Source organism: Musca autumnalis, unplaced genomic scaffold (genome assembly GCF_047663935.1).
Source record: "Musca autumnalis isolate F117 unplaced genomic scaffold, ASM4766393v1 scaffold_4, whole genome shotgun sequence".
NCBI lineage: Eukaryota > Metazoa > Arthropoda > Insecta > Diptera > Muscidae > Musca > Musca autumnalis.
This window is the reverse complement of record NW_027411977.1, coordinates 23,607,125-23,628,899: the sequence shown is the minus strand read 5'-3', so window position 1 is coordinate 23,628,899 and position 21,775 is coordinate 23,607,125. Positions and strand designations below refer to the sequence as shown.

At 36.3% G+C, this 21,775-nt stretch overlaps 3 protein-coding genes across 4 annotated transcripts in view; 1 reads left to right on the top strand and 2 right to left on the bottom strand.

The window, feature by feature from the left end:
- Window positions 1-3,909: 3,909 nt before the first annotated feature.
- On the bottom strand, window positions 3,910-6,624 carry Dbp73D (putative ATP-dependent RNA helicase Dbp73D). Its single transcript, XM_073981865.1, has 5 exons — window positions 6,498-6,624; window positions 5,078-6,442; window positions 4,880-5,011; window positions 4,627-4,807; window positions 3,910-4,561 (listed from the first exon to the last, which is right to left on the bottom strand). The coding sequence occupies exons 1-5, from the start codon at window positions 6,518-6,520 to the stop codon at window positions 4,082-4,084; spliced, it is 2,181 nt and encodes a 726-aa protein (XP_073837966.1). The 5' UTR covers window positions 6,521-6,624; the 3' UTR covers window positions 3,910-4,081.
- A 2,915-nt stretch (window positions 6,625-9,539) lies between these two features.
- LOC141403572 (myrosinase 1) overlaps window positions 9,540-21,775 on the top strand; it is a 94,893-nt gene continuing 82,657 nt past the window's right edge. The window contains exon 1 of the mRNA XM_073986176.1: window positions 9,540-9,812. The gene's annotated coding sequence lies outside the window, so the exon portion shown is untranslated. The remainder of the gene's footprint in view (window positions 9,813-21,775) is intronic.
- LOC141401559 (putative tricarboxylate transport protein, mitochondrial) lies at window positions 17,784-21,457 on the bottom strand. 2 transcript variants are annotated; one of them, XM_073981863.1, is made up of 3 exons: window positions 21,262-21,457; window positions 21,023-21,207; window positions 17,784-20,959 (listed from the first exon to the last, which is right to left on the bottom strand). In XM_073981863.1, exons 2-3 carry the CDS (start codon window positions 21,174-21,176, stop codon window positions 20,712-20,714), a joined length of 402 nt encoding a protein of 133 aa, XP_073837964.1. In that variant the 5' UTR covers window positions 21,177-21,207; window positions 21,262-21,457; the 3' UTR covers window positions 17,784-20,711. The 2 variants fall into 2 exon arrangements, with proteins under 2 accessions (XP_073837964.1, XP_073837963.1); XM_073981862.1 differs by having other exon boundaries at window positions 20,642-20,959; window positions 21,023-21,315.

Here is a 21,775-nt window from a genome sequence, read left to right as displayed (position 1 = left end):
CCACAATAAACGTCGATTTTTTAAAGAATTTTAGGAGCCATCAAAGACCACAATAAACGTGGATTTTTTAAAGAATTTTAGGAGCCATCAAAGACCACAATAAACGTGGATTTTTTAAAGAATTTTAGGAGCCATCAAAGACCACAATAAACGTGGATTTTTTAAAGAATTTTAGGAGCCATCAAAGACCACAATAAACGTGGATTTTTTAAAGAATTTTAGGAGCCATCAAAGACCACAATAAACGTCGATTTTTTAAAGAATTATAGGAGCCATCAAAGACCACAATAAACGTGGATTTTTTAAAGAATTTTAGGTGCCATCAAAGACCACAATAAACGTGGATTTTTTAAAGAATTTTAGGAGCCATCAAAGACCACAATAAACGTGGATTTTTTAAAGAATTTTAGGAGCCATCAAAGACCACAATAAACCTGGATTTTTTAAAGAATTTTAGGAGCCATCAAAGACCACAATAAACGTCGATTTTTTAAAGAATTATAGGAGCCATCAAAGACCACAATAAACGTGGATTTTTTAAAGAATTTTAGGAGCCATCAAAGACCACAATAAACGTGGATTTTTTAAAGAATTTTAGGAGCCATCAAAGACCACAATAAACGTGGATTTTTTAAAGAATTTTAGGAGCCATCAAAGACCACAATAAACGTCGATTTTTTAAAGAATTATAGGAGCCATCAAAGACCACAATAAACGTGGATTTTTTAAAGAATTTTAGGTGCCATCAAAGACCACAATAAACGTGGATTTTTTAAAGAATTTTAGGAGCCATCAAAGACCACAATAAACGTGGATTTTTTAAAGAATTTTAGGAGCCATCAAAGACCACAATAAACGTGGATTTTTTAAAGAATTTTAGGAGCCATCAAAGACCACAATAAACGTCGATTTTTTAAAGAATTATAGGAGCCATCAAAGACCACAATAAACGTGGATTTTTTAAAGAATTTTAGGTGCCATCAAAGACCACAATAAACGTGGATTTTTTAAAGAATTTTAGGAGCCATCAAAGACCACAATAAACGTGGATTTTTTAAAGAATTTTAGGAGCCATCAAAGACCACAATAAACCTGGATTTTTTAAAGAATTTTAGGAGCCATCAAAGACCACAATAAACGTGGATTTTTTAAAGAATTTTAGGAGCCATCAAAGACCACAATACACGTGGATTTTTTAAAGAATTTTAGGAGCCATCAAAGACCACAATAAACGTGGATTTTTTAAAGAATTTTAGGAGCCATCAAAGACCACAATACACGTGGATTTTTTAAAGAATTTTAGAAGCCATCAAAGACCACAATAAACGTGGATTTTTTAAAGAATTTTAGGAGCCATCAAAGACCACAATAAACGTTGATTTTTTAAAGAATTTTAGGAGCCATCAAAGACCACAATAAACGTGGTTGTTTTAAAGAATTTTAGGTGCCATCAAAGACCACAATAAACGTTGATTTTTTAAAGAATTTTAGGAGCCATCAAAGACCACAATAAACGTGGTTGTTTTAAAGAATTTTAGGAGCCATCAAAGACCACAATAAACGTGGATTTTTTAAAGAATTTTAGGAGCCATCAAAGACCACAATAAACGTGGATTTTTTAAAGAATTTTAGGTGCCATCAAAGACCACAATAAACGTGGGGTTTTTAAAGAATTTTAGGTGCCATCAAAGACCACAATGAACGTGGATTTTTTAAAGAATTTTAGGTGCCATCAAAGACCACAATAAACGTGGGGTTTTTAAAGAATTTTAGGTGCCATCAAAGACCACAATGAACGTGGATTTTTTAAAGAATTTTAGGAGCCATCAAAGACCACAATAAAAGTGGATTTTTTAAAGAAGTTTAGGTGCCATCAAAGACCACAATAAACGTGGGTTTTTTAAAGAATTTTAGGAGCCATCAAAACCACAATAAAAGTTGATTTTTTAAAGAATTTTAGGAGCCATCAAAACCACAATAAAAGTTGATTTTTTAAAGAATTTTAGGAGACATCAAAGACCACAATAAACGTGGATTTTTTAAAGAATTTTAGGGGTCATCAAAGACCACAATAAACTTGGAATTTTTAAAGAATTTTAGGAGCCATCAAAGACCACAATAAACTGGGTTTTTTTTAAAGAATTTTAGGAGCCATCAAAGACCACAATACACGTGGATTTTTTAAAGAATTTTAGAAGCCATCAAAGACCACAATAAACGTGGATTTTTTAAAGAATTTTAGGAGCCATCAAAGACCACAATAAACGTGGATTTTTTAAAGAATTTTAGGAGCCATCAAAGACCACAATAAACGTGGATTTTTTAAAGAATTTTAGGAGCCATCAAAGACCACAATAGATGTGGATTTTTTAAAGAATTTTAGGAGCCATCAAAGACCACAATAGATGTGGATTTTTTAAAGAATTTTAGGAGCCATCAAAGACCACAATAAACTTGGATTTTTTAAAGAATTTTAGGAGCCATCAAAGACCACAATAAACGTGGATTTTTTAAAGAATTTTAGGAGCCATCAAAGACCACAATAAACGTGGATTTTTTAAAGAATTTTAGGAGCCATCAAAGACCACAATAAACGTGGATTTTTTAAAGAATTTTAGGAGCCATCAAAGACCACAATAAACGTTGATTTTTTAAAGAATTTTAGGAGCCATCAAAGACCACAATAAACGTGGATTTTTTAAAGAATTGTAGGAGCCATCAAAGACCACAATAAACGTGGATTTTTTAAAGAATTTTAGGAGCCATCAAAGACCACAATAAACGTGGATTTTTTAAAGAATTTTAGGAGCCATCAAAGACCACAATAAACGTGGATTTTTTAAAGAATTTTAGGAGCCATCAAAGACCACAATAAACGTGGATTTTTTAAAGAATTTTAGGTGCCATCAAAGACCACAATAAACGTGGGGTTTTTAAAGAATTTTAGGTGCCATCAAAGACCACAATGAACGTGGATTTTTTAAAGAATTTTAGGAGCCATCAAAGACCACAATAAAAGTGGATTTTTTAAAGAAGTTTAGGTGCCATCAAAGACCACAATAAAAGTTGATTTTTTAAAGAATTTTAGGAGCCATCAAAGACCACAATAAAAGTTGATTTTTTAAAGAATTTTAGGAGACATCAAAGACCACAATAAACGTGGATTTTTTAAAGAATTTTAGGGGTCATCAAAGACCACAATAAACTTGGAATTTTTAAAGAATTTTAGGAGCCATCAAAGACCACAATAAACTGGGTTTTTTTTTAAAGAATTTTAGGAGCCATCAAAGACCACAATACACGTGGATTTTTTAAAGAATTTTAGAAGCCATCAAAGACCACAATAAACGTGGATTTTTTAAAGAATTTTAGGAGCCATCAAAGACCACAATAAACGTGGATTTTTTAAAGAATTTTAGGAGCCATCAAAGACCACAATAAACGTGGATTTTTTAAAGAATTTTAGGAGCCATCAAAGACCACAATAGATGTGGATTTTTTAAAGAATTTTAGGAGCCATCAAAGACCACAATAAACGTGGATTTTTTAAAGAATTTTAGGAGCCATCAAAGACCACAATAAACATGGATTTTGAAAGATTTTAACGTGGATTTTTTAAAGAATTTTAGGAACCATCAAAGACCACAATAAACGTGGATTTTAAAAGATTTTAACGTGGATTTTTTAAAGAATTTTAGGAACCATCAAAGACCACAATAAACGTGGATTTTAAAAGATTTTAACGTGGATTTTTTAAAGAATATTTAGGAGCAACCAAATACCACAATAAGCCTGAATTTGTTAAAGCAGTATCCAAAGACACAATATATGGACTCCTTGACAACCCGATTGTCGATACTAAAATGCATGTGATTGCAACTTCCGTTTAAATTAATAAAACTTGTATAATATGTTACATAAAAATTTATTTTTATTCAACATTAAAGCATAGTGTATTGTGGTATATACCCCTACTTTTAACACAAAGTAGTAGTAATTATAAAACTAAAGTTTTTATAAAGAAACTCTTCTTTTTACAAAGAAATAATTTGCCCTATTTATTCTGTCAGCCAATCTTAGTTCACTTCTCTGTTTTCTTTTGTTTGAACTTATTCGTCGTGTTCACATTCGAAGCTGTATTATGCGCCATTTTCGCCTTGGTTTTGCGAGACTTTGCTCTTTTATTCTTAGGTCCAAGTTTTATTTTCGCTTGTGCCTTTTTCTCGTTTGCCTTGGCCTTTTTCTTGAATTTTCTATTCAATTCTTTTATTTTCTTTTTAGAAATTTCATTTTGGTCTTCGGGTTTTGCAGTATTGTGGATCTTAAGAGTAGCTTCCATTTGTAATTTTTCCATGGGTGTCAACTTGGACAAATCTTGTGATTTCAATTCATTCATTTCACGTGCACGATTCATTTCCAGGATCTTCTTACGTTTGTCACGGATCAGTTTTTCACGTAATTCTCCTAATATGGTTTGATATTGCCTGGCATTGGCTTCTTCAATTGCTTGGGAGGTGACTTGTTCGTCAGTGACAACTTTGCCAACTTCACTGAGAAGTTTCTGCGGAATAAAGTAAAACAATTTTTAATAAAAAAATTATTTAAAAAATAAGTTATGCGACCTACATTGAATTTATCTTGTTCCTGTGGGGATACCAAGGTTATGGCTGTACCAGGCCTACCGGCACGGGCCGTACGACCAATACGATGTATGTAAGTTTTAATGTGTCTGGGTGGATCATAGGATATAACTATGTCTACACCAGGTACGTCAATACCTCTGGCCAAGGCATCTGAGCAGACCAAACTATTTTCCCCATAAGTAAAGAAGTTCATTTAAAAAGATACCTAAAATTTGGCCAAAAATTACAAAACCTACCCATTAACTTGACCTCTGCTAAATCTGGATAATACCACGGAACGATTATTTTTGGTACGACTGCCGCTTAGCTCATCAATTTGTATATTTTCCTCATCCCCAGCAAATAGTTCTTTCAAGACAAACGTCAATCTGTAACGAGAATTTAGATTATACTTTAGATTCATCATCAAGATTCATACTCTTATGGGGACATACCTCTCACATGCCTCCACACTATTGGTGAAGCATAAAAACTTTTGCCACTTGTGCTCCTTAATCAAGGCATACAAAGTCAAAGGTTTCAAATTGGTTTGCGTCAAACAGAATTTCTCGGTCAATTCTGCGGGGGTAGTATATTTACCAATAAATTCCCCAGACTTGGGTTTGCTCAATGCCTGTTCAGCATATTTATCTTGCAGCTCTTTAAGATTATCCAATACTGAGGTAAACAATATTGGCTGGAAGAGTCTTAGGTTTTGCAACTTTTCTGGATCCTGTGACAATGTTGCAGAGAACAACAATTTGTGTGGTTGCCTATCATAGGCTAATTCCAATTCATTGTAACACAAAGGTGCCGCTTGTCCCGAGAGCAACTGATCCGATGTAGCTCGCACATGGGCATCCAAATGGTACAGCCAATTTTGAAAAACAGCATCCATGATACGATCGGCTTCATCAATGATTAGGAATTTAAGATTTTTCAGACAAAAACCTTCGGTGCCGTGTAAATGTTCCACCAAACGACCAGGCGTTGTTACCACAATATCCACTTTGGAATACCACTGGCCTTTGTACAATTCCACAAGTTTTTCCTTTTCCAATGGCAGGGGTGTGTGATTGGAGAGTAAACAAACACTAAGATCGGTCTTTTCACACAATTTCTTGAAGACTCTATAAACCTGTAGGGCCAACTCTGCTACGGGTAGTATGACCAAAGCTCTAATTTTACGTTCGGTCCGTTGTGCCAATATTTGCACAACTGGTATGGCAAATGCCAATGTTTTACCACTACCGGTGGGAGCTGAAACACACACATCGCGAGGTCTAAACGGTGCAGGTTTAGTGTGGGCATCCAAAATCCATGGCACTACAGCAGATTGTACAGGAAACAGGCGTGATATTTTCATTTCTTTAAGGGCTCCACGTATTTGAGGTGATAAAAATGAACATTCTGCAAGGCTATCTTCACTTTCGCTAGTGGCGGCCACACTTGTTGATATGATATTGGGATGGGCCAACCATGCAGGCAAAACAGCTTGGACTTCTATACGCTTTCTAGCATTGACATCCTCACCCAAAACCTCAAAGGCCGAGGCAGGTGTTTCATCCAATTCCTCCCTATCATGACTACCAGCATTGATTAGATCCTCTTCCACAGGCGGTGGGCTACTAATTATATCGGCTCCATCTTCTCTTGGGGTGACTTCCTCCTCCTCCGCCTCTTTAGTTTTAGTTACCTCATGTTTTGGTTTCTTTTTCTCTGTCTCTGAATGTTTACGTTTTCGTTTCTCCACCTTTTTCAGAAGTTTTTGTAGAATTTCATCTTCGTTGCTCTGCTTCTTGTCCAGTTCCACATCATATCTAGAAGGAGGTGAGTTAATTTACAATATTTCACTCAGAATTTGTTAAAATTTACCGATTTACAGCAAATAGTTCCATTTTTACGTCCTCTATAAACGAAACAGTCAACAAATCGCCAATTTCCAAATAATAACGCACATGTTTTGAGAGAGAGTTGCCAACGATTGGCAATGGGAGAGTAAAAATCGCCAATTACAAATACTAAAGCAACGGTAACTCTGTTTGATTTTGAAAATCAAAACAAATGCAGAGTTGTATTTCTAACGGCACACAATAGGGGTACTCACTTTACATGGACGTAAGCAACAAGTAAAGAATTTAAATTTATAAAGGAAAATATGTAATACCCTAGCCAGACGGCAGAGTTAATTGGCATTCCTTAATTTGAATTAAATTTTCACCCTGACAGACGATAGTTTCTGCGTTTACCTTGCGTTTACACATGGCAGGACAGTTGAGTTCATGTATTGATTGTCAAAAATCCAAAACTTGCCTGTGTGACGTAGGCGTCCATACAACTGCAAAAACAGTTGTAAAATTATTAATGAAAATCATCGATTTCTTTTCGTTTTCCATTCACATATTTTCTTTTTGTACATATTCTTTTGTTTTCAGCACATGTGAATTATCATCTCTCTTCTTTTCCACAAAAATGTCAAAAATTTGTTAACCCGACTGTTAACAACTGGACAGCTGGAAGACAGCCGACAAGTGTATGTATGTGTTATTATATCAGAGTTGTATTTGAAGACAAACTGTCTGGTGTAAACGCCTAGTTATGAAACAGTTGTTTGTGTTATTTGTTTGTACCCAGAAGACCATTTCATAAAGTTTTACAAAAGTTCGCCAAAATATGCGAAACAAATATACTTTCTGTCATTGACCTTTTTACCACGATAAAGCAAAAATATATTTAATTTATTTGCGATATTTTTGAACCTTTTTAATATCACAAAAATGTCGTAACACTGTAAAGAAACGTTTGAAGAAGATATTAATTTCGTTGGAATTGTTATGGTGGGTAATGAAATGTTTATGAAAATAACAATTTTAAAAATAGATTTGATGGAAGGCGCGAAAAACGATTAGCTTACTTATTTGAAAGAAACGCCAAAATTGCTGATTTGTTTTCCTTTTTTATTTTCATAAGTCCCGGTCCACACTAGCGTGAATTTCATTAAAAAAATGCATGAAATTAGGTGTTCTTAAATCGAATGATTTTATGATTTTACTCTACTATGGACGTCGATCTAGAGACGCATAATTTCATATCAAAATTTCAGTGAAATTACTGTAGTGTGGCCCGGGACTAAACATGGAAATTTGACAAAAGACAATTTATTTTCAACAGCATTGCCATATTGAAATACCTAAATGCTTTTTTAATTCAGTTTGATTTTGTGCATTAAGAATGTGGATAATGCACGAATTAATTTGAATTAAGGCAGTTAATGCAAATTAACGCTGCCGTCTGTCTAGGGTATAAATCTATCAAAAAAGTGAGTCCCAATTTATATTAGGCGATTTTCCTTTCGACAATTTGTTTGTTCCCTTTTTTAATTGCCTCCAACGGATTTTTTTTTTGCGGCAAGTCTTAGTTTCAACACAGGCTAATCGCAGTAAAAAAATTGGAATGGTGGGCTTGTGGAGTTATGATTTCACTACTTCCTTAGATTCAATCCACACCGAGTTATGAAAATGCACTCCGTTGGATACATTTTATATGTACTTGCTTAATGATCCCTACAAAACAAGCCAGTTTGTTAATCCCTACCTGTCGCTGGCGAAATCATTTTTTCCAAAAACAAAAAAGAGTGTATAAATTTCTAAGAAATCTATTATATAATAGCTATGGAATTGACAGTTGAAATCGAGTGGATTTCGTAAATGTAAACTTAGCATAACACTAAAGCCACACGCTGAAACTTTCATGCGAAACTCTTTCATTATTTTGGCGTTCTTAGGTCGATCTATAAACGCCAAAATAATTTGAAAGTTTCGTATGAAAATTTCAGCGTGTAGCTTTAGAGTTATATGAATCGGGGTGCACTCATTGATATGAGAGAAGTCTCCTCTGTCCCTTCTGGGATGTTTGTGAAGCAATCATTTTACACTAAGATTGATTTCGTTGACTATCAACTTTAAATTCCATTGCTTATACGTCAAATATATCCTCATAATGAAGGTTAACCATATAATCATTTAAAGAGTAATACTGCGTTTACATTTACGAAATCCACTCGATTTCAGCTGTCAATTCCTTTGCGTATACGTCAAATAAAAACTGAAATTAAATCCATTGGATTTCATTTGACGTTTTAACAATGGAATTGACTGTTGAAATCGAGTGGATTTCGTAAATGTAAACCTAGCATAAATGTGAGTCAAGATAAACGTAGCATATGTTTACATTTACGAAATCCACTCGATTTCAACTGTCAATTCCTTTACGTATACGTCAAATGAAAACTCATCTGGAATCGATTGGATTTCATTGGACGTTTGAGCAATGGAATTGACAGTTGAAATCGAGTGGATTTCGTAAATGTAAACATAGTAGTAGTCTCATTTTCCCATGTTTAATTCTTTTCTCTGTCAGCGACATCTGTCGGTGAATAGTTGACATTATAGTTTGTTAATGAAGAAAAAATACGTTACAAACAAAACAACATCCGCCAAGAGAAACAATGCGACGATTTGTACATATGTATGTATGTTTTATATTGGAACAAAAGTAATAATTCGCTTTTCCACTATAACTACAAATAAACGTATTTCTTAAAATTATTAACCGATTAATTGCAGCGCCATTTCTAATAATAGTTTTATTTAATTTTATTAATTACTTAACAATTACAATTAAGATACGTTTGTCAATACAAAGTTGCATGGGTTTTTGTCGTTGTAGGCTGTCTGTTTACATTCATAAAAAAAAACAAGTGATGACATGATTAATGTGAATAATTTAGATTTAAATTATTGTTTGTTAACAATGGGTTAACACATTTGAGTCCTTAAAGGGTTAACCTCGTTTAGATCTGTCAACGTCACTGTCAACAGATTTCAACGACTGGCGCCAAAGCCGCCACCTTCCTTCATGTTATGATCGTTGACATTTACTTATTCTCGTCTCTTCTATCTCACGATACGAAGTCGCGCTCCCCCGCTATTGTGCAAACCAGGTAATCTGTCTTACCAACCCTTATTTATTATTATTATTAATAAACTCGGCCTTTGCCATTATTATTTAAAACTAAAACCCCACTATTGTGTTTTTATTTATTTATCGATTTGGGCTTTGCATATTTCCCCGCATTGGCGCAAACATTGGTCCTTCGAGCCGGATTACGAACGAGCTGTTGTCAAAGAAGTAATTGTTTTCTTCTTTTTTTTTTGCAAAGCATCAACATCATCACCATCAATACAGTCCACCCCACATCATCTCATTATCACCATCATCTTGTTTACATTTAAAGCAAACAGGTACGTACAGTGAAAAAAGTGCCGGTGAAATTAAATAAATAATATTCTTAAAAAGAAATATCGAAGTAAAAATTGTGTGAAAACAACAACAATCGCATTTTTAATAATTAAAATATTATTCATAAATCACCCCCAAAAAATACACGCACTTCAATTGCATTGGTTTGTTTGTTCGTTCGTCCACTAGTGATCAGTAATAGGTGTACCTACACACAAACGCCATAGAAATCATACGGCTAATATCGTTGCCTAGTCGGTCTGCCACTTGATACGCATATACATACATAAGTTTGGTATTGTCTGTTGTGTTACAGGTGACCCTCGATATACGCAACGTAACATATTATACAGGTGACCCTCGATAAACGGAACCAACATAAAATATTAAAATTTTTTGAATTTTATTTTCGATTATTGAGTGATAATTGGGTGTTAGAAAACGACGTTTTTGAAAAAATTAATAACGCGTACACCCTACGATCGGTCAATACGACTTTTTTAAAATAAAAAAGTGTTAAACTTGATATTCTTCGTGCGGAATTTGAAACTTTTAATTACTCTTGTAGATTTTTGATTAAAATTTTTATTTTTTAATATTTATTTTTGGAAAATACGCTACATTCGGTAGTTCGATTGCCTAAATAGTAGGTATACTGTGGAAATAAAAGTTATAAAATCTCAATATTTTCGGTAGAAAATATAAAAATTAAAATATTTTGAATTTTTTGTGCGCGAAAATACGGTTTTTGGAAAATTACCGGGAAAAATATACAATTTAATAAAAACTAACCATTTTTATATATTTTTTGATATTTTGTTGGAATATATTTGAAATCTTTATTATTTATTCGAAAATTTTCACATATTTTGCGTCTTATCTTTGCATTTGGTTGCTAAATATCTCATCGCAGATTATAATTTTGGTGATTATAGACCAATTTTTTGATATTTCACTATTGTGTGAGAGGTTCAAGGCATTTATTTCGCGAACATTTTCGATTTCTTTGGCCCTATAGTGCGGTTTCGTTAGATTTTCGGAAGCTTTTGGTGTTTTTCTTGGACCTTTGAAAAATTCGGTCAATTTTTTGAAACTTTTGGAGTTTGTGGATAACTTTTTGATCCTTTTGTGGTTTCTTCGTATATCGTGCGAAGTAGAATCAGTTTAATTCTTGGTTTTTGGATACATTATAAGAGCAAATCGTGTTTTAGTCCTTCCCTTCTTGCTTGTTGTAGTACAGATTTCGGGAAACTTGTTCAAAATGCCATTCACCCCAATAGATATGTTCACTAGAACTTCGGATGCGGTCATCCAGTTTAATGCTCGTTTCAATACGATGCGTGATGAGCAGCTTTATATTCATGCGCTACAGTCTCATCTTAGTGCATTAGAAAAACTTTGGACACAAGCACAGGAAAAATTTGAAAGGTGCTGTGATTTTATGATGTCGTCAGTAGAGACGACGAAAGAGGTTATCGATGCGGTCGATCAGAAGTACAATTCGTCATTTCAAATTTATGTCGACTGCCAGTCAGCAATTAATAGGAAACTAGGGCAATTTAAGAAATATCGTACCTCCTCTATTAATGGTAGTATTTGTGGTTCGGTTGCTTCGTTGATAGAAACGCCAGGAGAGAATTTAGCTAAGTCGCCTAAAGAAAACCCGCAAGCAACGCACAACAATTTGAGTTCTTCGACTCATGCTTCTCGCGAAAATCATTCGCAGATAGAAACTCCGCTTTCCTCTATGGCGAGAAATAATAGTGCCAGTTTTAGGACTATGGATGAGGTTTCTCATTTGGATTGTGTCCACAACCTTGCCCTACCGCCATGCGATACGGACATTTTTGAAGGCGATTTCCATTCGTGGCCAACCTTTAGGGATTTGTTTACGGCTATATATATTGTTAATGGTCGTCTTACCGACGTAGAAAAACTTTGTCATCTCGTTAGGAAGACTTCTGGTGAAGCTCGCGAGATTGTATCGAGGTTCCCCTTAATTAATCGTAGTTTCGAGCTCGCGTGGAAGGCACTAGTCGAAACTTATGATAATCCCCGGCTTCTGGTTCACAACCAATTGAAAGTTTTGTTTGATATTCCGGTCCTCTATAGTGAGACTAGTTCGGGATTAAAGTCGATCCAACGTGGTATCAACGGATGCCTATCGTCGATGTCCGTGTATGATGTCAACACAGAAAATTGGGATCCGATATTAGTATTTTTGTGTCTCCAGAGATTGCCAAAAATCACTCAGACTCTTTGGGAGCAGAGTGTTAAAGATAAATCCTCTCTTTCGTCATGGAAAGACTTGGATACCTTTCTCACTGAGCGAATTCGTACACTCATGTGCCTTCATGATATGCGTGGTACAGATCAGTCTAAGCGGTCAAATAATAGTAAAGTTCAAGCGCATCATTCGAATACCAGAGTTTCAGAGCCGCCGCGTTCTCCCCGCGCTTCGAAAGGTTCAAATTGTATAATTTGTCAAAATCAGCGTCATAAATTGTATGACTGTCCCCGCTTTAAGAGTCTTAAACCCGCAGATCGGTACAAAGTGATGAAACGTCATCATCTTTGTATTAATTGTCTTAGGAACGATCATGAAGTAAAGAATTGTGATAGCAAACGTCGGTGTTCGAAGTGTAATAAGACCCACCATACTTTGTTGCATCGGGAGGATATTACATCGAATAATTCAACTCGAAGTTCCACCGTGACTAGCCATGTCCCCCAAAATTCTAGTACTACTTCTTCGACTGTCCCCCCTAATTCGGAAAATTGCGCACCATCCACGTCCGCTGGTTGCTTGCCCCGACAAGTGTTTCACGCCGCGCAGAACAAAGCTGTACTTTTGGGTACCGCAATGGTGAATATTGTTCATCTAGGTGTTTCGTACCCTGCTAGGGCGTTGATAGATCCTGCTTCAGAGTCCTCTTTTATTTCCGAGCGACTCCAAACTCGTTTGAAGCTTCCTGTTCGTTCTGCGAATGCTGTAATTTCAGGAGTTAGTTGTTCACTCTCGGCCACTGCTAGTAAAGCTTGTCGTATTCAAATTAGCAGTCCCTTCGACCCTTCTCTGGAATTAGAAACCAACGTTTTAGTTTTGCGTACCATTTCAGGAAATCTCCCCTCTTTTATGGTTAATTCTGACTTAAGGTCGCAAATTCCCGATCTTCGCTTGGCAGATGTTAACCTTTTTGAATCTCGTCCTGTCGATTTGCTGTTAGGTGCTGATCTGTATCCCAAAATATTGCTAGATGGTTGACGTCCCATTTTGTCTGGAGCACTACTGGCTCAAAATACTGTATTTGGCTGGCTTGTTACGGGTCCTGTCCCTGCAGCACAAGTTCGAACTTTTGCCACTACTGTTGAGGTAGCAGAGGAAGACAAAATCAACCAGACCCTTTTGAGATTCTGGGAAATCGAGGAGACTCCCAAACGCAAAATATTATCCCCATCGGACCGTTTTTGTGAGGAGAATTACGTCCGAACTACTCGTAGGGACTCAGAGGGTAGGTATATTGTTACGCTGCCGATTAAATCTGAGATTAGCGCTATCGGGTACTTGGGAGAGTCCCGCACAAACGTCCTCAAACAATATTTTCGGAACGAGAATTCTCTAATGAAAAAGCCTGAAATAAAACTAGTTTACGACCAAGTATTATCGGAATATTTGGAACTTGACCACATGAGACCGGTATCCGCAAATACTTCAATGGATGTCCTTTCTTGTTATCTACCCCATCACCCCGTGATAAACCTTGAAAAACCGACCACGAAACTTAGAGTAGTGTTTAATGCCTCAAATAAAACTTCGAATGGGCAGAGTCTTAACGACATATTGCACGTAGGTCCAACGTTACAGCAAGATTTAGTTCTTTTGATCCTCCGTTGGCGTATCTTCAAATTCGTGTTTAACTCGGACATTACTCAAATGTATAGGCAAGTTCGTGTGGACTCAAAGTATTCGCCTCTTCAGAGAATCTTGTATCGGGATTCAACAACAAAACAAGTCCAAGACTATGAACTACAGACAGTGACGTTCGGTGTAAATTGTGCACCATACTTAGCGATTAGGACGCTTCTTCAACTGGCAGATGATACTGAGTCAGAGTTTCCCCTCGCGGCACATATATTGCGAAAATGTATGTACGTTGATGACGTTTTAGCCGGAGCTCACGACATCGAGACTGCATTGGCAGCTAGGGACCAGTTGATTAGGGCACTATCGTCGGCAAAGTTCGAGCTGAGAAAATGGACAGCGAATAGTAGAGCTATTTTGAATCGTTTCCCCCCTGAGCATTTGGTAGATGCTCAACTTTTATCGTTTGTAGAAGCTAGTAGTTCTAAACCCTTGGGCATTAGGTGGAATGCGCGTTTAGATTGTTTCTTCTTCGAAGTGAGTCCTATTGTTAATAAACACTTCACTAAAAGGGAAGTTCTTTCGGCAATTGCAAAATTGTTTGACCCCGTCGGATGGTTGGCCCCTGTGATTGTTAGGGCGAAAATGATCATGCAGAAGATTTGGCTGGACAACATTGGTTGGGATGATCCACTTCTGGCAGCTACTGAGGCTGAATGGAGAAGTTTTGTTGAAACATATCCCCATGTTAACTCGATTAGGATACCTAGATGGGTTCAATATGTTCCAGGATTTTCTGCTGAACTTCATGCCTTTTCCGATGCCTCGGAAAAGGCATACGCGGGGGTAGTCTATATACGTGTTGAGTCCCCAGATGGAAACATTTTCGTTAATTTGCTATCGTGCAAAACAAAAGTCGCCCCGTTAAAATCAATTTCGCTGCCTCGCTTGGAACTTTGTGGAGCAGTCTTAGCATCAGATCTATTAAAAACTATTGTGCGGGAAATAGATCTGGAATTTAATCAAATTTATTGTTGGACAGATTCGACGATAGTTCTTGCTTGGTTGAAAAGAACCCCCTCTACTTGGACGACTTTTGTAGCCAATAGGGTGTGTCGAATCCAAGAAAATGTTGGCAATTACAATTGGTACCATGTCAAATCAGAAGAGAACCCCGCGGATTTAGGAAGTCGTGGTTTGTCTCCGGTAGAATTGTCTGCCTCCCCCCTATGGTGGAACGGCCCTAGTTGGCTAGGTAAAACTAAATCGGAATGGTCTATTCGTGATCTGGCTCCGATTAGTACTGAAATGGAAATGCGCCCGGTTAAATGTCACTTCTCTTTTTTTCCGTCGACATTTAAAGAGATTTTGGAAGATTTTTCTTGTTTGCGTAGAGCTCTTCACTTCATTGTATACGCGTTTAGATTCATTCGTCAAACGCATCCCCGGTATAGAAACCATTACTACTATCCTTCTACACGCATTTCTTCGGCAGATATTATTGACGCACGTAATTATTGTGCAATTACGGCTCAAAAAATATATTTCGCCAACGATTATAAGAATTTGTTAGACAAGAAGCCGTTAGATAGTAAGAGTTTGTTGGCTCCTTTAAATCCTTTCGTAGATGACAATGGCGTCATGCGAATGAATGGTAGACTGGTATATTCGCCTACACTTGCACCTTCGGAACGTAATCCTATTATTGTCCCCTATAGGAGTGTCTTTGCTCTACGGTTGGTAGAATATATTCACCAAAAATGTGTTCATGGTGATATTCAGTTAATGATGCGAACTTTGAGATTGGAATATTGGATTCCTCGTATGAAAAATTTGGTTCGGTTGGTTGTTCGGCGTTGCAAAGTGTGCCTTTTGTTGAAGAAACGGGCTTGTAATCAATTTATGGCTGCCCTTCCCCCAGAGAGAACAACTCTTAATCGGCCTTTTACCAATACTGGCGTGGACTTCGTATCGTGAGATAGAAGAGACGAGAATAAGTAAATGTCAACGATCATAACATGAAGGAAGGTGGCGGCTTTGGCGCCATTCGCCAGTCGTTGAAATCTGTTGACAGTGACGTTGACAGATCTAAACGAGGTTAACCCTTTAAGGACTCAAATGTGTTAACCCATTGTTAACAAACAATAATTTAAATCTAAATTATTCAACTATGATAAGGGAAAAATTTCAATTTATATGTCAAGAAAAATGCACCGAATTGAATTTCGTTCAATATGAAAGTGGTAGATATTAGTAACTTTTATTACGCTTAAAATTTAACACAAAACCAATGTGTTCGTTAAATTTGCTTTAATGCCGTTTGTTACATTCTCAGCATAAAATTTTCGAAGTTGGATATGTGAAGTTATGATTTCGATGCAAAAACTTTAAAAAAATTCTTTTTTTGCAATTCGCATTTTAATGTTTTATAAACATATTTGGAACACAAGCAATTCAAAAATTCAATTTTTAATAAAAAACTAACAACATACTTATCAAATAAAAGAGGAAGTTTAGTCCTTTAATTTTTATCACATTATAAATAATAAAATAAAATAAAACAAGTAAAGAAGCATTTCATACCCTCCACCATGAACGTTAAAATGTCAGATAATGTACATACAATGCTTCATTCGGGAGGCCCTTTTTTATGGTGCCTATATATAAGTATGTATGTTGACAATTTTTGGTGGGATATAAATTGGGAGGTGTTTTAATAAAACATGGACCTATGTTGATAGTTTTTGAGCCTTTAATGTCAAATAACTTCTAATTCGGTTAAAAATTTTAGCTAGAATCCTCAAAATACCGAAAATCGGTAATATTATAACTAATTCGGTCTAGAAATGTGACTTAAAACGTCAAAATGCCGTAAATCGGGGGTACCGTTATATGGGGGCTATACCAAAACGTGGACCTATGTCCACAACTTTTGTTACATAAGTTTATTGACATTTAAGAACTTTAAATGTCAAATTATAGCTACATTGGTCTGAAAATTTAGCTAAAAACGTCAAAATACCGTAAATGAGGGGCACCGTTATATGGGGGCTATACCAAAACGTGGTGATGCTGCATCAAAAGTCGCACATTTGTCGACATTTGTTGTATTTTGCATTAGAATTTAATTTACAATAACTTATTTTGGCAGTAAAAGATCGATCAGCTGGTATTTTCTGTTTCGTCAAACAAAAATAACTGCGTCAACAACTCTTTCTCGGAAAATGTTATGTATGCATCTACCTTAATTGGCAATAAAGAAATTCGCCTCAAACCTTTGTTTTTGTACCTGAATAATTAGGCCATGAACGTACGTATGCATAGATCATGGATAGGTAATGTGCGCTTACTGAGAGCAAGTGAGCGAAAACTTCAATGTAAAATGCATTGAAATATGCTCACTTGCTCTCAGTAAGCGGATATTGCCTATCCATGACATAAGGTCTGTTCGATAACACAAAAGTTTGTACAAATTTGCACAACCTTTTACAAAATGCTGTTTGATAACAAACTTGTTCAATAAAAGTGAAAGGAGAAGCAGTTGCAAGTACTCGCAAGAACTTGCAAATATTTTTTACATGTGAAGTTATCGAACAGACCTATAGATACATAGTGAGTGAAATTCGACTTATTACGAAATCTTAATTTGACTTATTACGAAATCTTATTATGAATTCGACTTATTACGAAATCTTAATTCGACTTATTATGAAATTCGACTTATTACGAAATCTTAATTCGACTTATTATGAAATTCGACTTATTACGAAATCTTAATTCGACTTATTACGAAAGTATGAAATCTTAATTCGAGTCGTCTGTTCGTCTGTTAACACAAAAAACCAGCAAAAGAGAGCGATTCGAGAGAGATATTTTGACAGTTCTTTCACTGAGAGCTTGCAAATGCCTGCTGGACAAATTTCTTCTAGCAGCAACTTCTTCCTCAATCATCTGTTTTTAATTTGTTGTTGATTTATGTTTGTGAACAATAAAAACAATTTTATTGTGGAAATAACATAGTCAAATTTTATTGTTTTATGGACAAATTTGTAAAGTGGAAAATACTTTTTTGTTTCATTTTCTTTTTATTTTCAATAAAATACAACGTGTTTGCTTCCTTTGTTGGCGGACAAATTGAGGACCAGGATGAATGTTTGGACTGGATTCGGATCGATCTGAAATTTTTATCACAGGTAGGGCTTGCAGTGCTGATCACGCCAATATATATATATCATGGGCAGGAAGTCCATACTTCCCGAGATATAGGCTCCGAAAGTTCAAAAATTACCTTGGTTTTGACGATAAGTTTAGTTTATATCGAATTTTTTTCATATATAGCCGGCCTTCGGCCGGGGATTTAAGACTTTCTCCTATGGACAGGGACAAATCTCGGCTAACGCGAACAGAATTTTCCTTTAAATCGAAATTTTTTTTCATCGATCCGAATCCAGTCCGTATATTCAACTTATGCCCAAATTGAATCCAAAACTTTGTGAAACAAGGAGCTGGCGCTGATGGATAATGTCTTCATTGGGCATGACACAAACCAAGGAGTTGTGTTTGTTGATATTCAAATTGATTTTTTCCAAAACATTACTTAAATATTGTTTTAAAATCTCGACTTTATATTCATCAATATCCATGGGAATTATGGCAAAACTATTTCAACTAATTGTTATACCCTACACCACTATGTGGGGAGGGTATTATAAGTTGGTTTTGGCCAAAAAGTTTGTAACGCATCGAAATAATGGTCGTAGACCCATACTTATATATACCAAAATGAATGTCTCGACGAGCTGAGTCGATCTGGCTATGTGTGTCCGTCCGTCAGTCCGTCCGTCCGTCCGTCTGTCCGTCTGTCCATCTAAACCTTGTAATCACGCTACAGGTCCCAATTTTGATCGAATCGTCACGAAATTTTGAGGGTTAATAGGGGTCTCATAGAGGAAGAAGCCTATTGATTTTGGCGATGGTCGGATAATATTTAGGGGTCGGAAAGGGCAAAAAACTTAGGTGGATAAAAAGACAACGTTTTTTTCCAAAGCGAATATCTCAGTTTCTACATGGGGATACCAAAAGCAAAACATGACAATGAAAGTAGAAAATATCACCTTTCTACTGATGTAAAGTAGGTGCTCGTAGGTGATCAAACAACGAAGATATCACAATAGTAGCAAATAAACCCCCAATTTTAATTTTTGCGATTTTAATTATATTGACAAATATCACAGCTTTGGTTAAAAATTTTCCAAAAGCAAAGCCTGCCTATGAAAGTAGAAGATCCCGTCTTTACAATGACGTAAACTAGGTCGGCGTAGGTAACCAAATAACGGAGATATCGCAATAGTCAGTAATACATCCCATTTATCCATTTTTTGGAAATCACGCTACAGGTCCCAATTTTGATCGAATCGTCACGAAATTTTGAGGGTTAATAGGGGTCTCATAGAGGAAGAAGCCTATTGATTTTGGCGATGGTCGGATAATATTTAGGGGTCGGAATGGGCAAAAAACTTATTTGGAGAAAAGTCTACATTTTATTTCAAAGTCAATATCTCTGTTTCTTTAAGAGGTATATGAAAAGCAAAACCTGGCAAGGAAAGTAGAAAATATCACCTTTACAACGATGAAAGGTGGTAAAATAGCAGAGATATGGCAATAGCCGATAATGCATCCCATTTTCCGATTTTTTTGTAATCACGCCACAGGTCGCAATTTTGATCGGATCGTCACGAAGTTTTGGGGGTTAATGGGGGTCACATAGAGGAAGAAGCCTACTGATTTTAATGATGGTCGGACAACATTAAGGGGTCGGAATGGGCAAAAACTTATTTGGAGAATGGCCAACGTTTTATTTCAAAGCCAATATCTCTGCTTGTTTAAGAGGTGTAACAAAAGCAAAACCTGACAAGGAAAGTAGAAAATATTACCTTTACAATGATGTAAAGTAGGTTGTCGTAGCTGCTCAAACAACAGAGATATCACAATAGTCGTTAATGCATCCCATTTTCCGATTTTTTGTAACCACGCTGCAGGTCGCAATTTTGATCGGATCGTCACGAAGTTTTTGGAATTTTATGCGGGTCCCACAGAGGAAGAAGCCTATTTATTTTGGTTATGGTCGGATAATAGTCAGGAGACGGAATAAGCGAAAAGCTTATGTGGAGAAAAGTCAACGTTTTTTTTCTTATGAGAATATTTCCGCTTCTAGTAGAAGTATTCCAAAAGGAAAGCCCGCCAATGGAAGAAGAAAATATGTCCTTTACATTGACGTAAAGTATGTTGGAGTAAGTGGGCAAACAACCGAGATATCGCGAAATATATTATAAAATATATGGGGGTTGATGGGGCCCCACCGAGGAAGATGCCTATTGATTTTGGTGATAGTCGGATAATATTTGAGGATCGGAATGGGGAAAAACTCATGTGGAGACAAATTTAAAATTGTATTCTTTGTGAATATATCGATTTCTAGTAGGGTTATTTCAACGGCAAAGCCTGTCAATGGAAGAAGAAAATATTACCTGTACATTAGTGTAAAGTAGGTTGGCGAAGGTGGTCAAACAAGGGATATACCACAATAGTCGGTAATGCATCCAATTCTTCCATTCTACAGGTCGAAATTTTGATCGGATGGTCACAAAATTTTGGTTGCTTATGTGGGTCCCAGAGAGAAAGAGGCATATTTTTTTGATTAAAAACCAAAATATGTTTGTTGGAAGTCGGATTATGTTCCCTAAAATAAATGTTTACCAGTGAAAAGCTTATGCACAGGGGTAGTGGTGTAGGGTATCACATGGTCGGCCCCGTCCCGACTATAGCCTTTGCTCACTTGTTGTTTGTTTATAAAATGTAAAGCAAGTTTTATATACTGTCTCCGCATATTTAAATCTGACCAAATGTGCAAGGACATTGCAGTGACATCACTGTCGCCCATCTCTGATATGCGTTTGTGCATTTCTGGTTTTCTGGTAAACTGTGATGTGTAAAGAAAACCGAAGCAGCGCCAGCAATGGCACCAAAAATACCCACAAGAGGTTTTGGTACTGACTTATTGTTGTTATTTCCCGTATAAAGTCTTTAAGCGACAGGAGAACATAAAAGCGGATAGCTTGATTGGAGCCTTGCTTAAGAACAGTAGCTGTCAAACCCTTGTAAATGCCACCAATGCCTGTAATAACATATGACGAATTTATATCCATATGTAAGAAGGTATACTTCATATCTCACTTACCTGCTGCCTTTATAATGCATCCAACCCAATGGGCAAAACCTTTGTATTGAGGATTATTTATAAATTTAACTTTGATGGTTTCCATTGGAGTTACAGCAAAGATAGCTTCACACACTCCGGCACTGCTATTTAATTGTCCTTGCTCATTGTTCATGACATTTTTGAGGTTTTCGAAGGCTCCAAATCTATGAACCATTGCGAATATTTACATCAAAAGCCAAAAAATGTTACATACAAACCTAGCTGCCGATTTGGGTATGCTTCTGTATATTAGAACGCTTAGACCCCGATAATAACCGCTAATAGCCCTTTGACTGACCGTCTGTCGGACACAATCCACGATGCCTTTGAATTTCTTTCGCGTTCCTTAAAACCATTTAGGGCAAGTACTTAGAAATGTGTACCAATCAATTTATTGTCAACATACCTTCTCATACAACTGCAACTGAGTTTTGACATATATGTCATAGGTTATACAGATTTCAATGCCACCTGTTATCCGCCAGCTATTACGCCTTTAAGTCCTCCGCCTCCTACAGTACTGGTAGTGGCAGCAGCACCTTGCTCAACCATCCAATTCCTCATCAAGTGTCCAAGGTATGCGGTTTTTCTTGATTTGACAGTGTGGAAGAGTTGTCTGTCGAGATGCATAAGTCTTAGAATTTCTTGGTTTGAAGTGTGCGATGTATAGGGCACCTTTAGAATTCTTCGATAGACCCATATTTCAAAAGCTTCAAATTTTTTTTTTTTGAT

Excerpts from the sequence above, each read along its gene's own strand:
- Dbp73D (XM_073981865.1), bottom strand. The coding sequence starts at position 6,520 with ATGGAACTATTTGCTGTAAATCG. Across the intron at positions 5,012-5,077 it reads AGTGTGGAGGCATGTGAGAG|ATTGACGTTTGTCTTGAAAG; the intron begins GTATGTCCCCAT and ends TTCTCGTTACAG. Across the intron at positions 4,808-4,879 it reads AGCAGAGGTCAAGTTAATGG|TTTGGTCTGCTCAGATGCCT; the intron begins GTAGGTTTTGTA and ends TGGGGAAAATAG.
- LOC141401559 (XM_073981862.1), bottom strand. The coding sequence starts at position 21,218 with ATGGTTCATAGATTTGGAGCCTTCGAAAACCTCAAAAATGTCATGAAC. Across the intron at positions 20,960-21,022 it reads ATGCATTATAAAGGCAGCAG|GCATTGGTGGCATTTACAAG; the intron begins GTAAGTGAGATA and ends ATGTTATTACAG.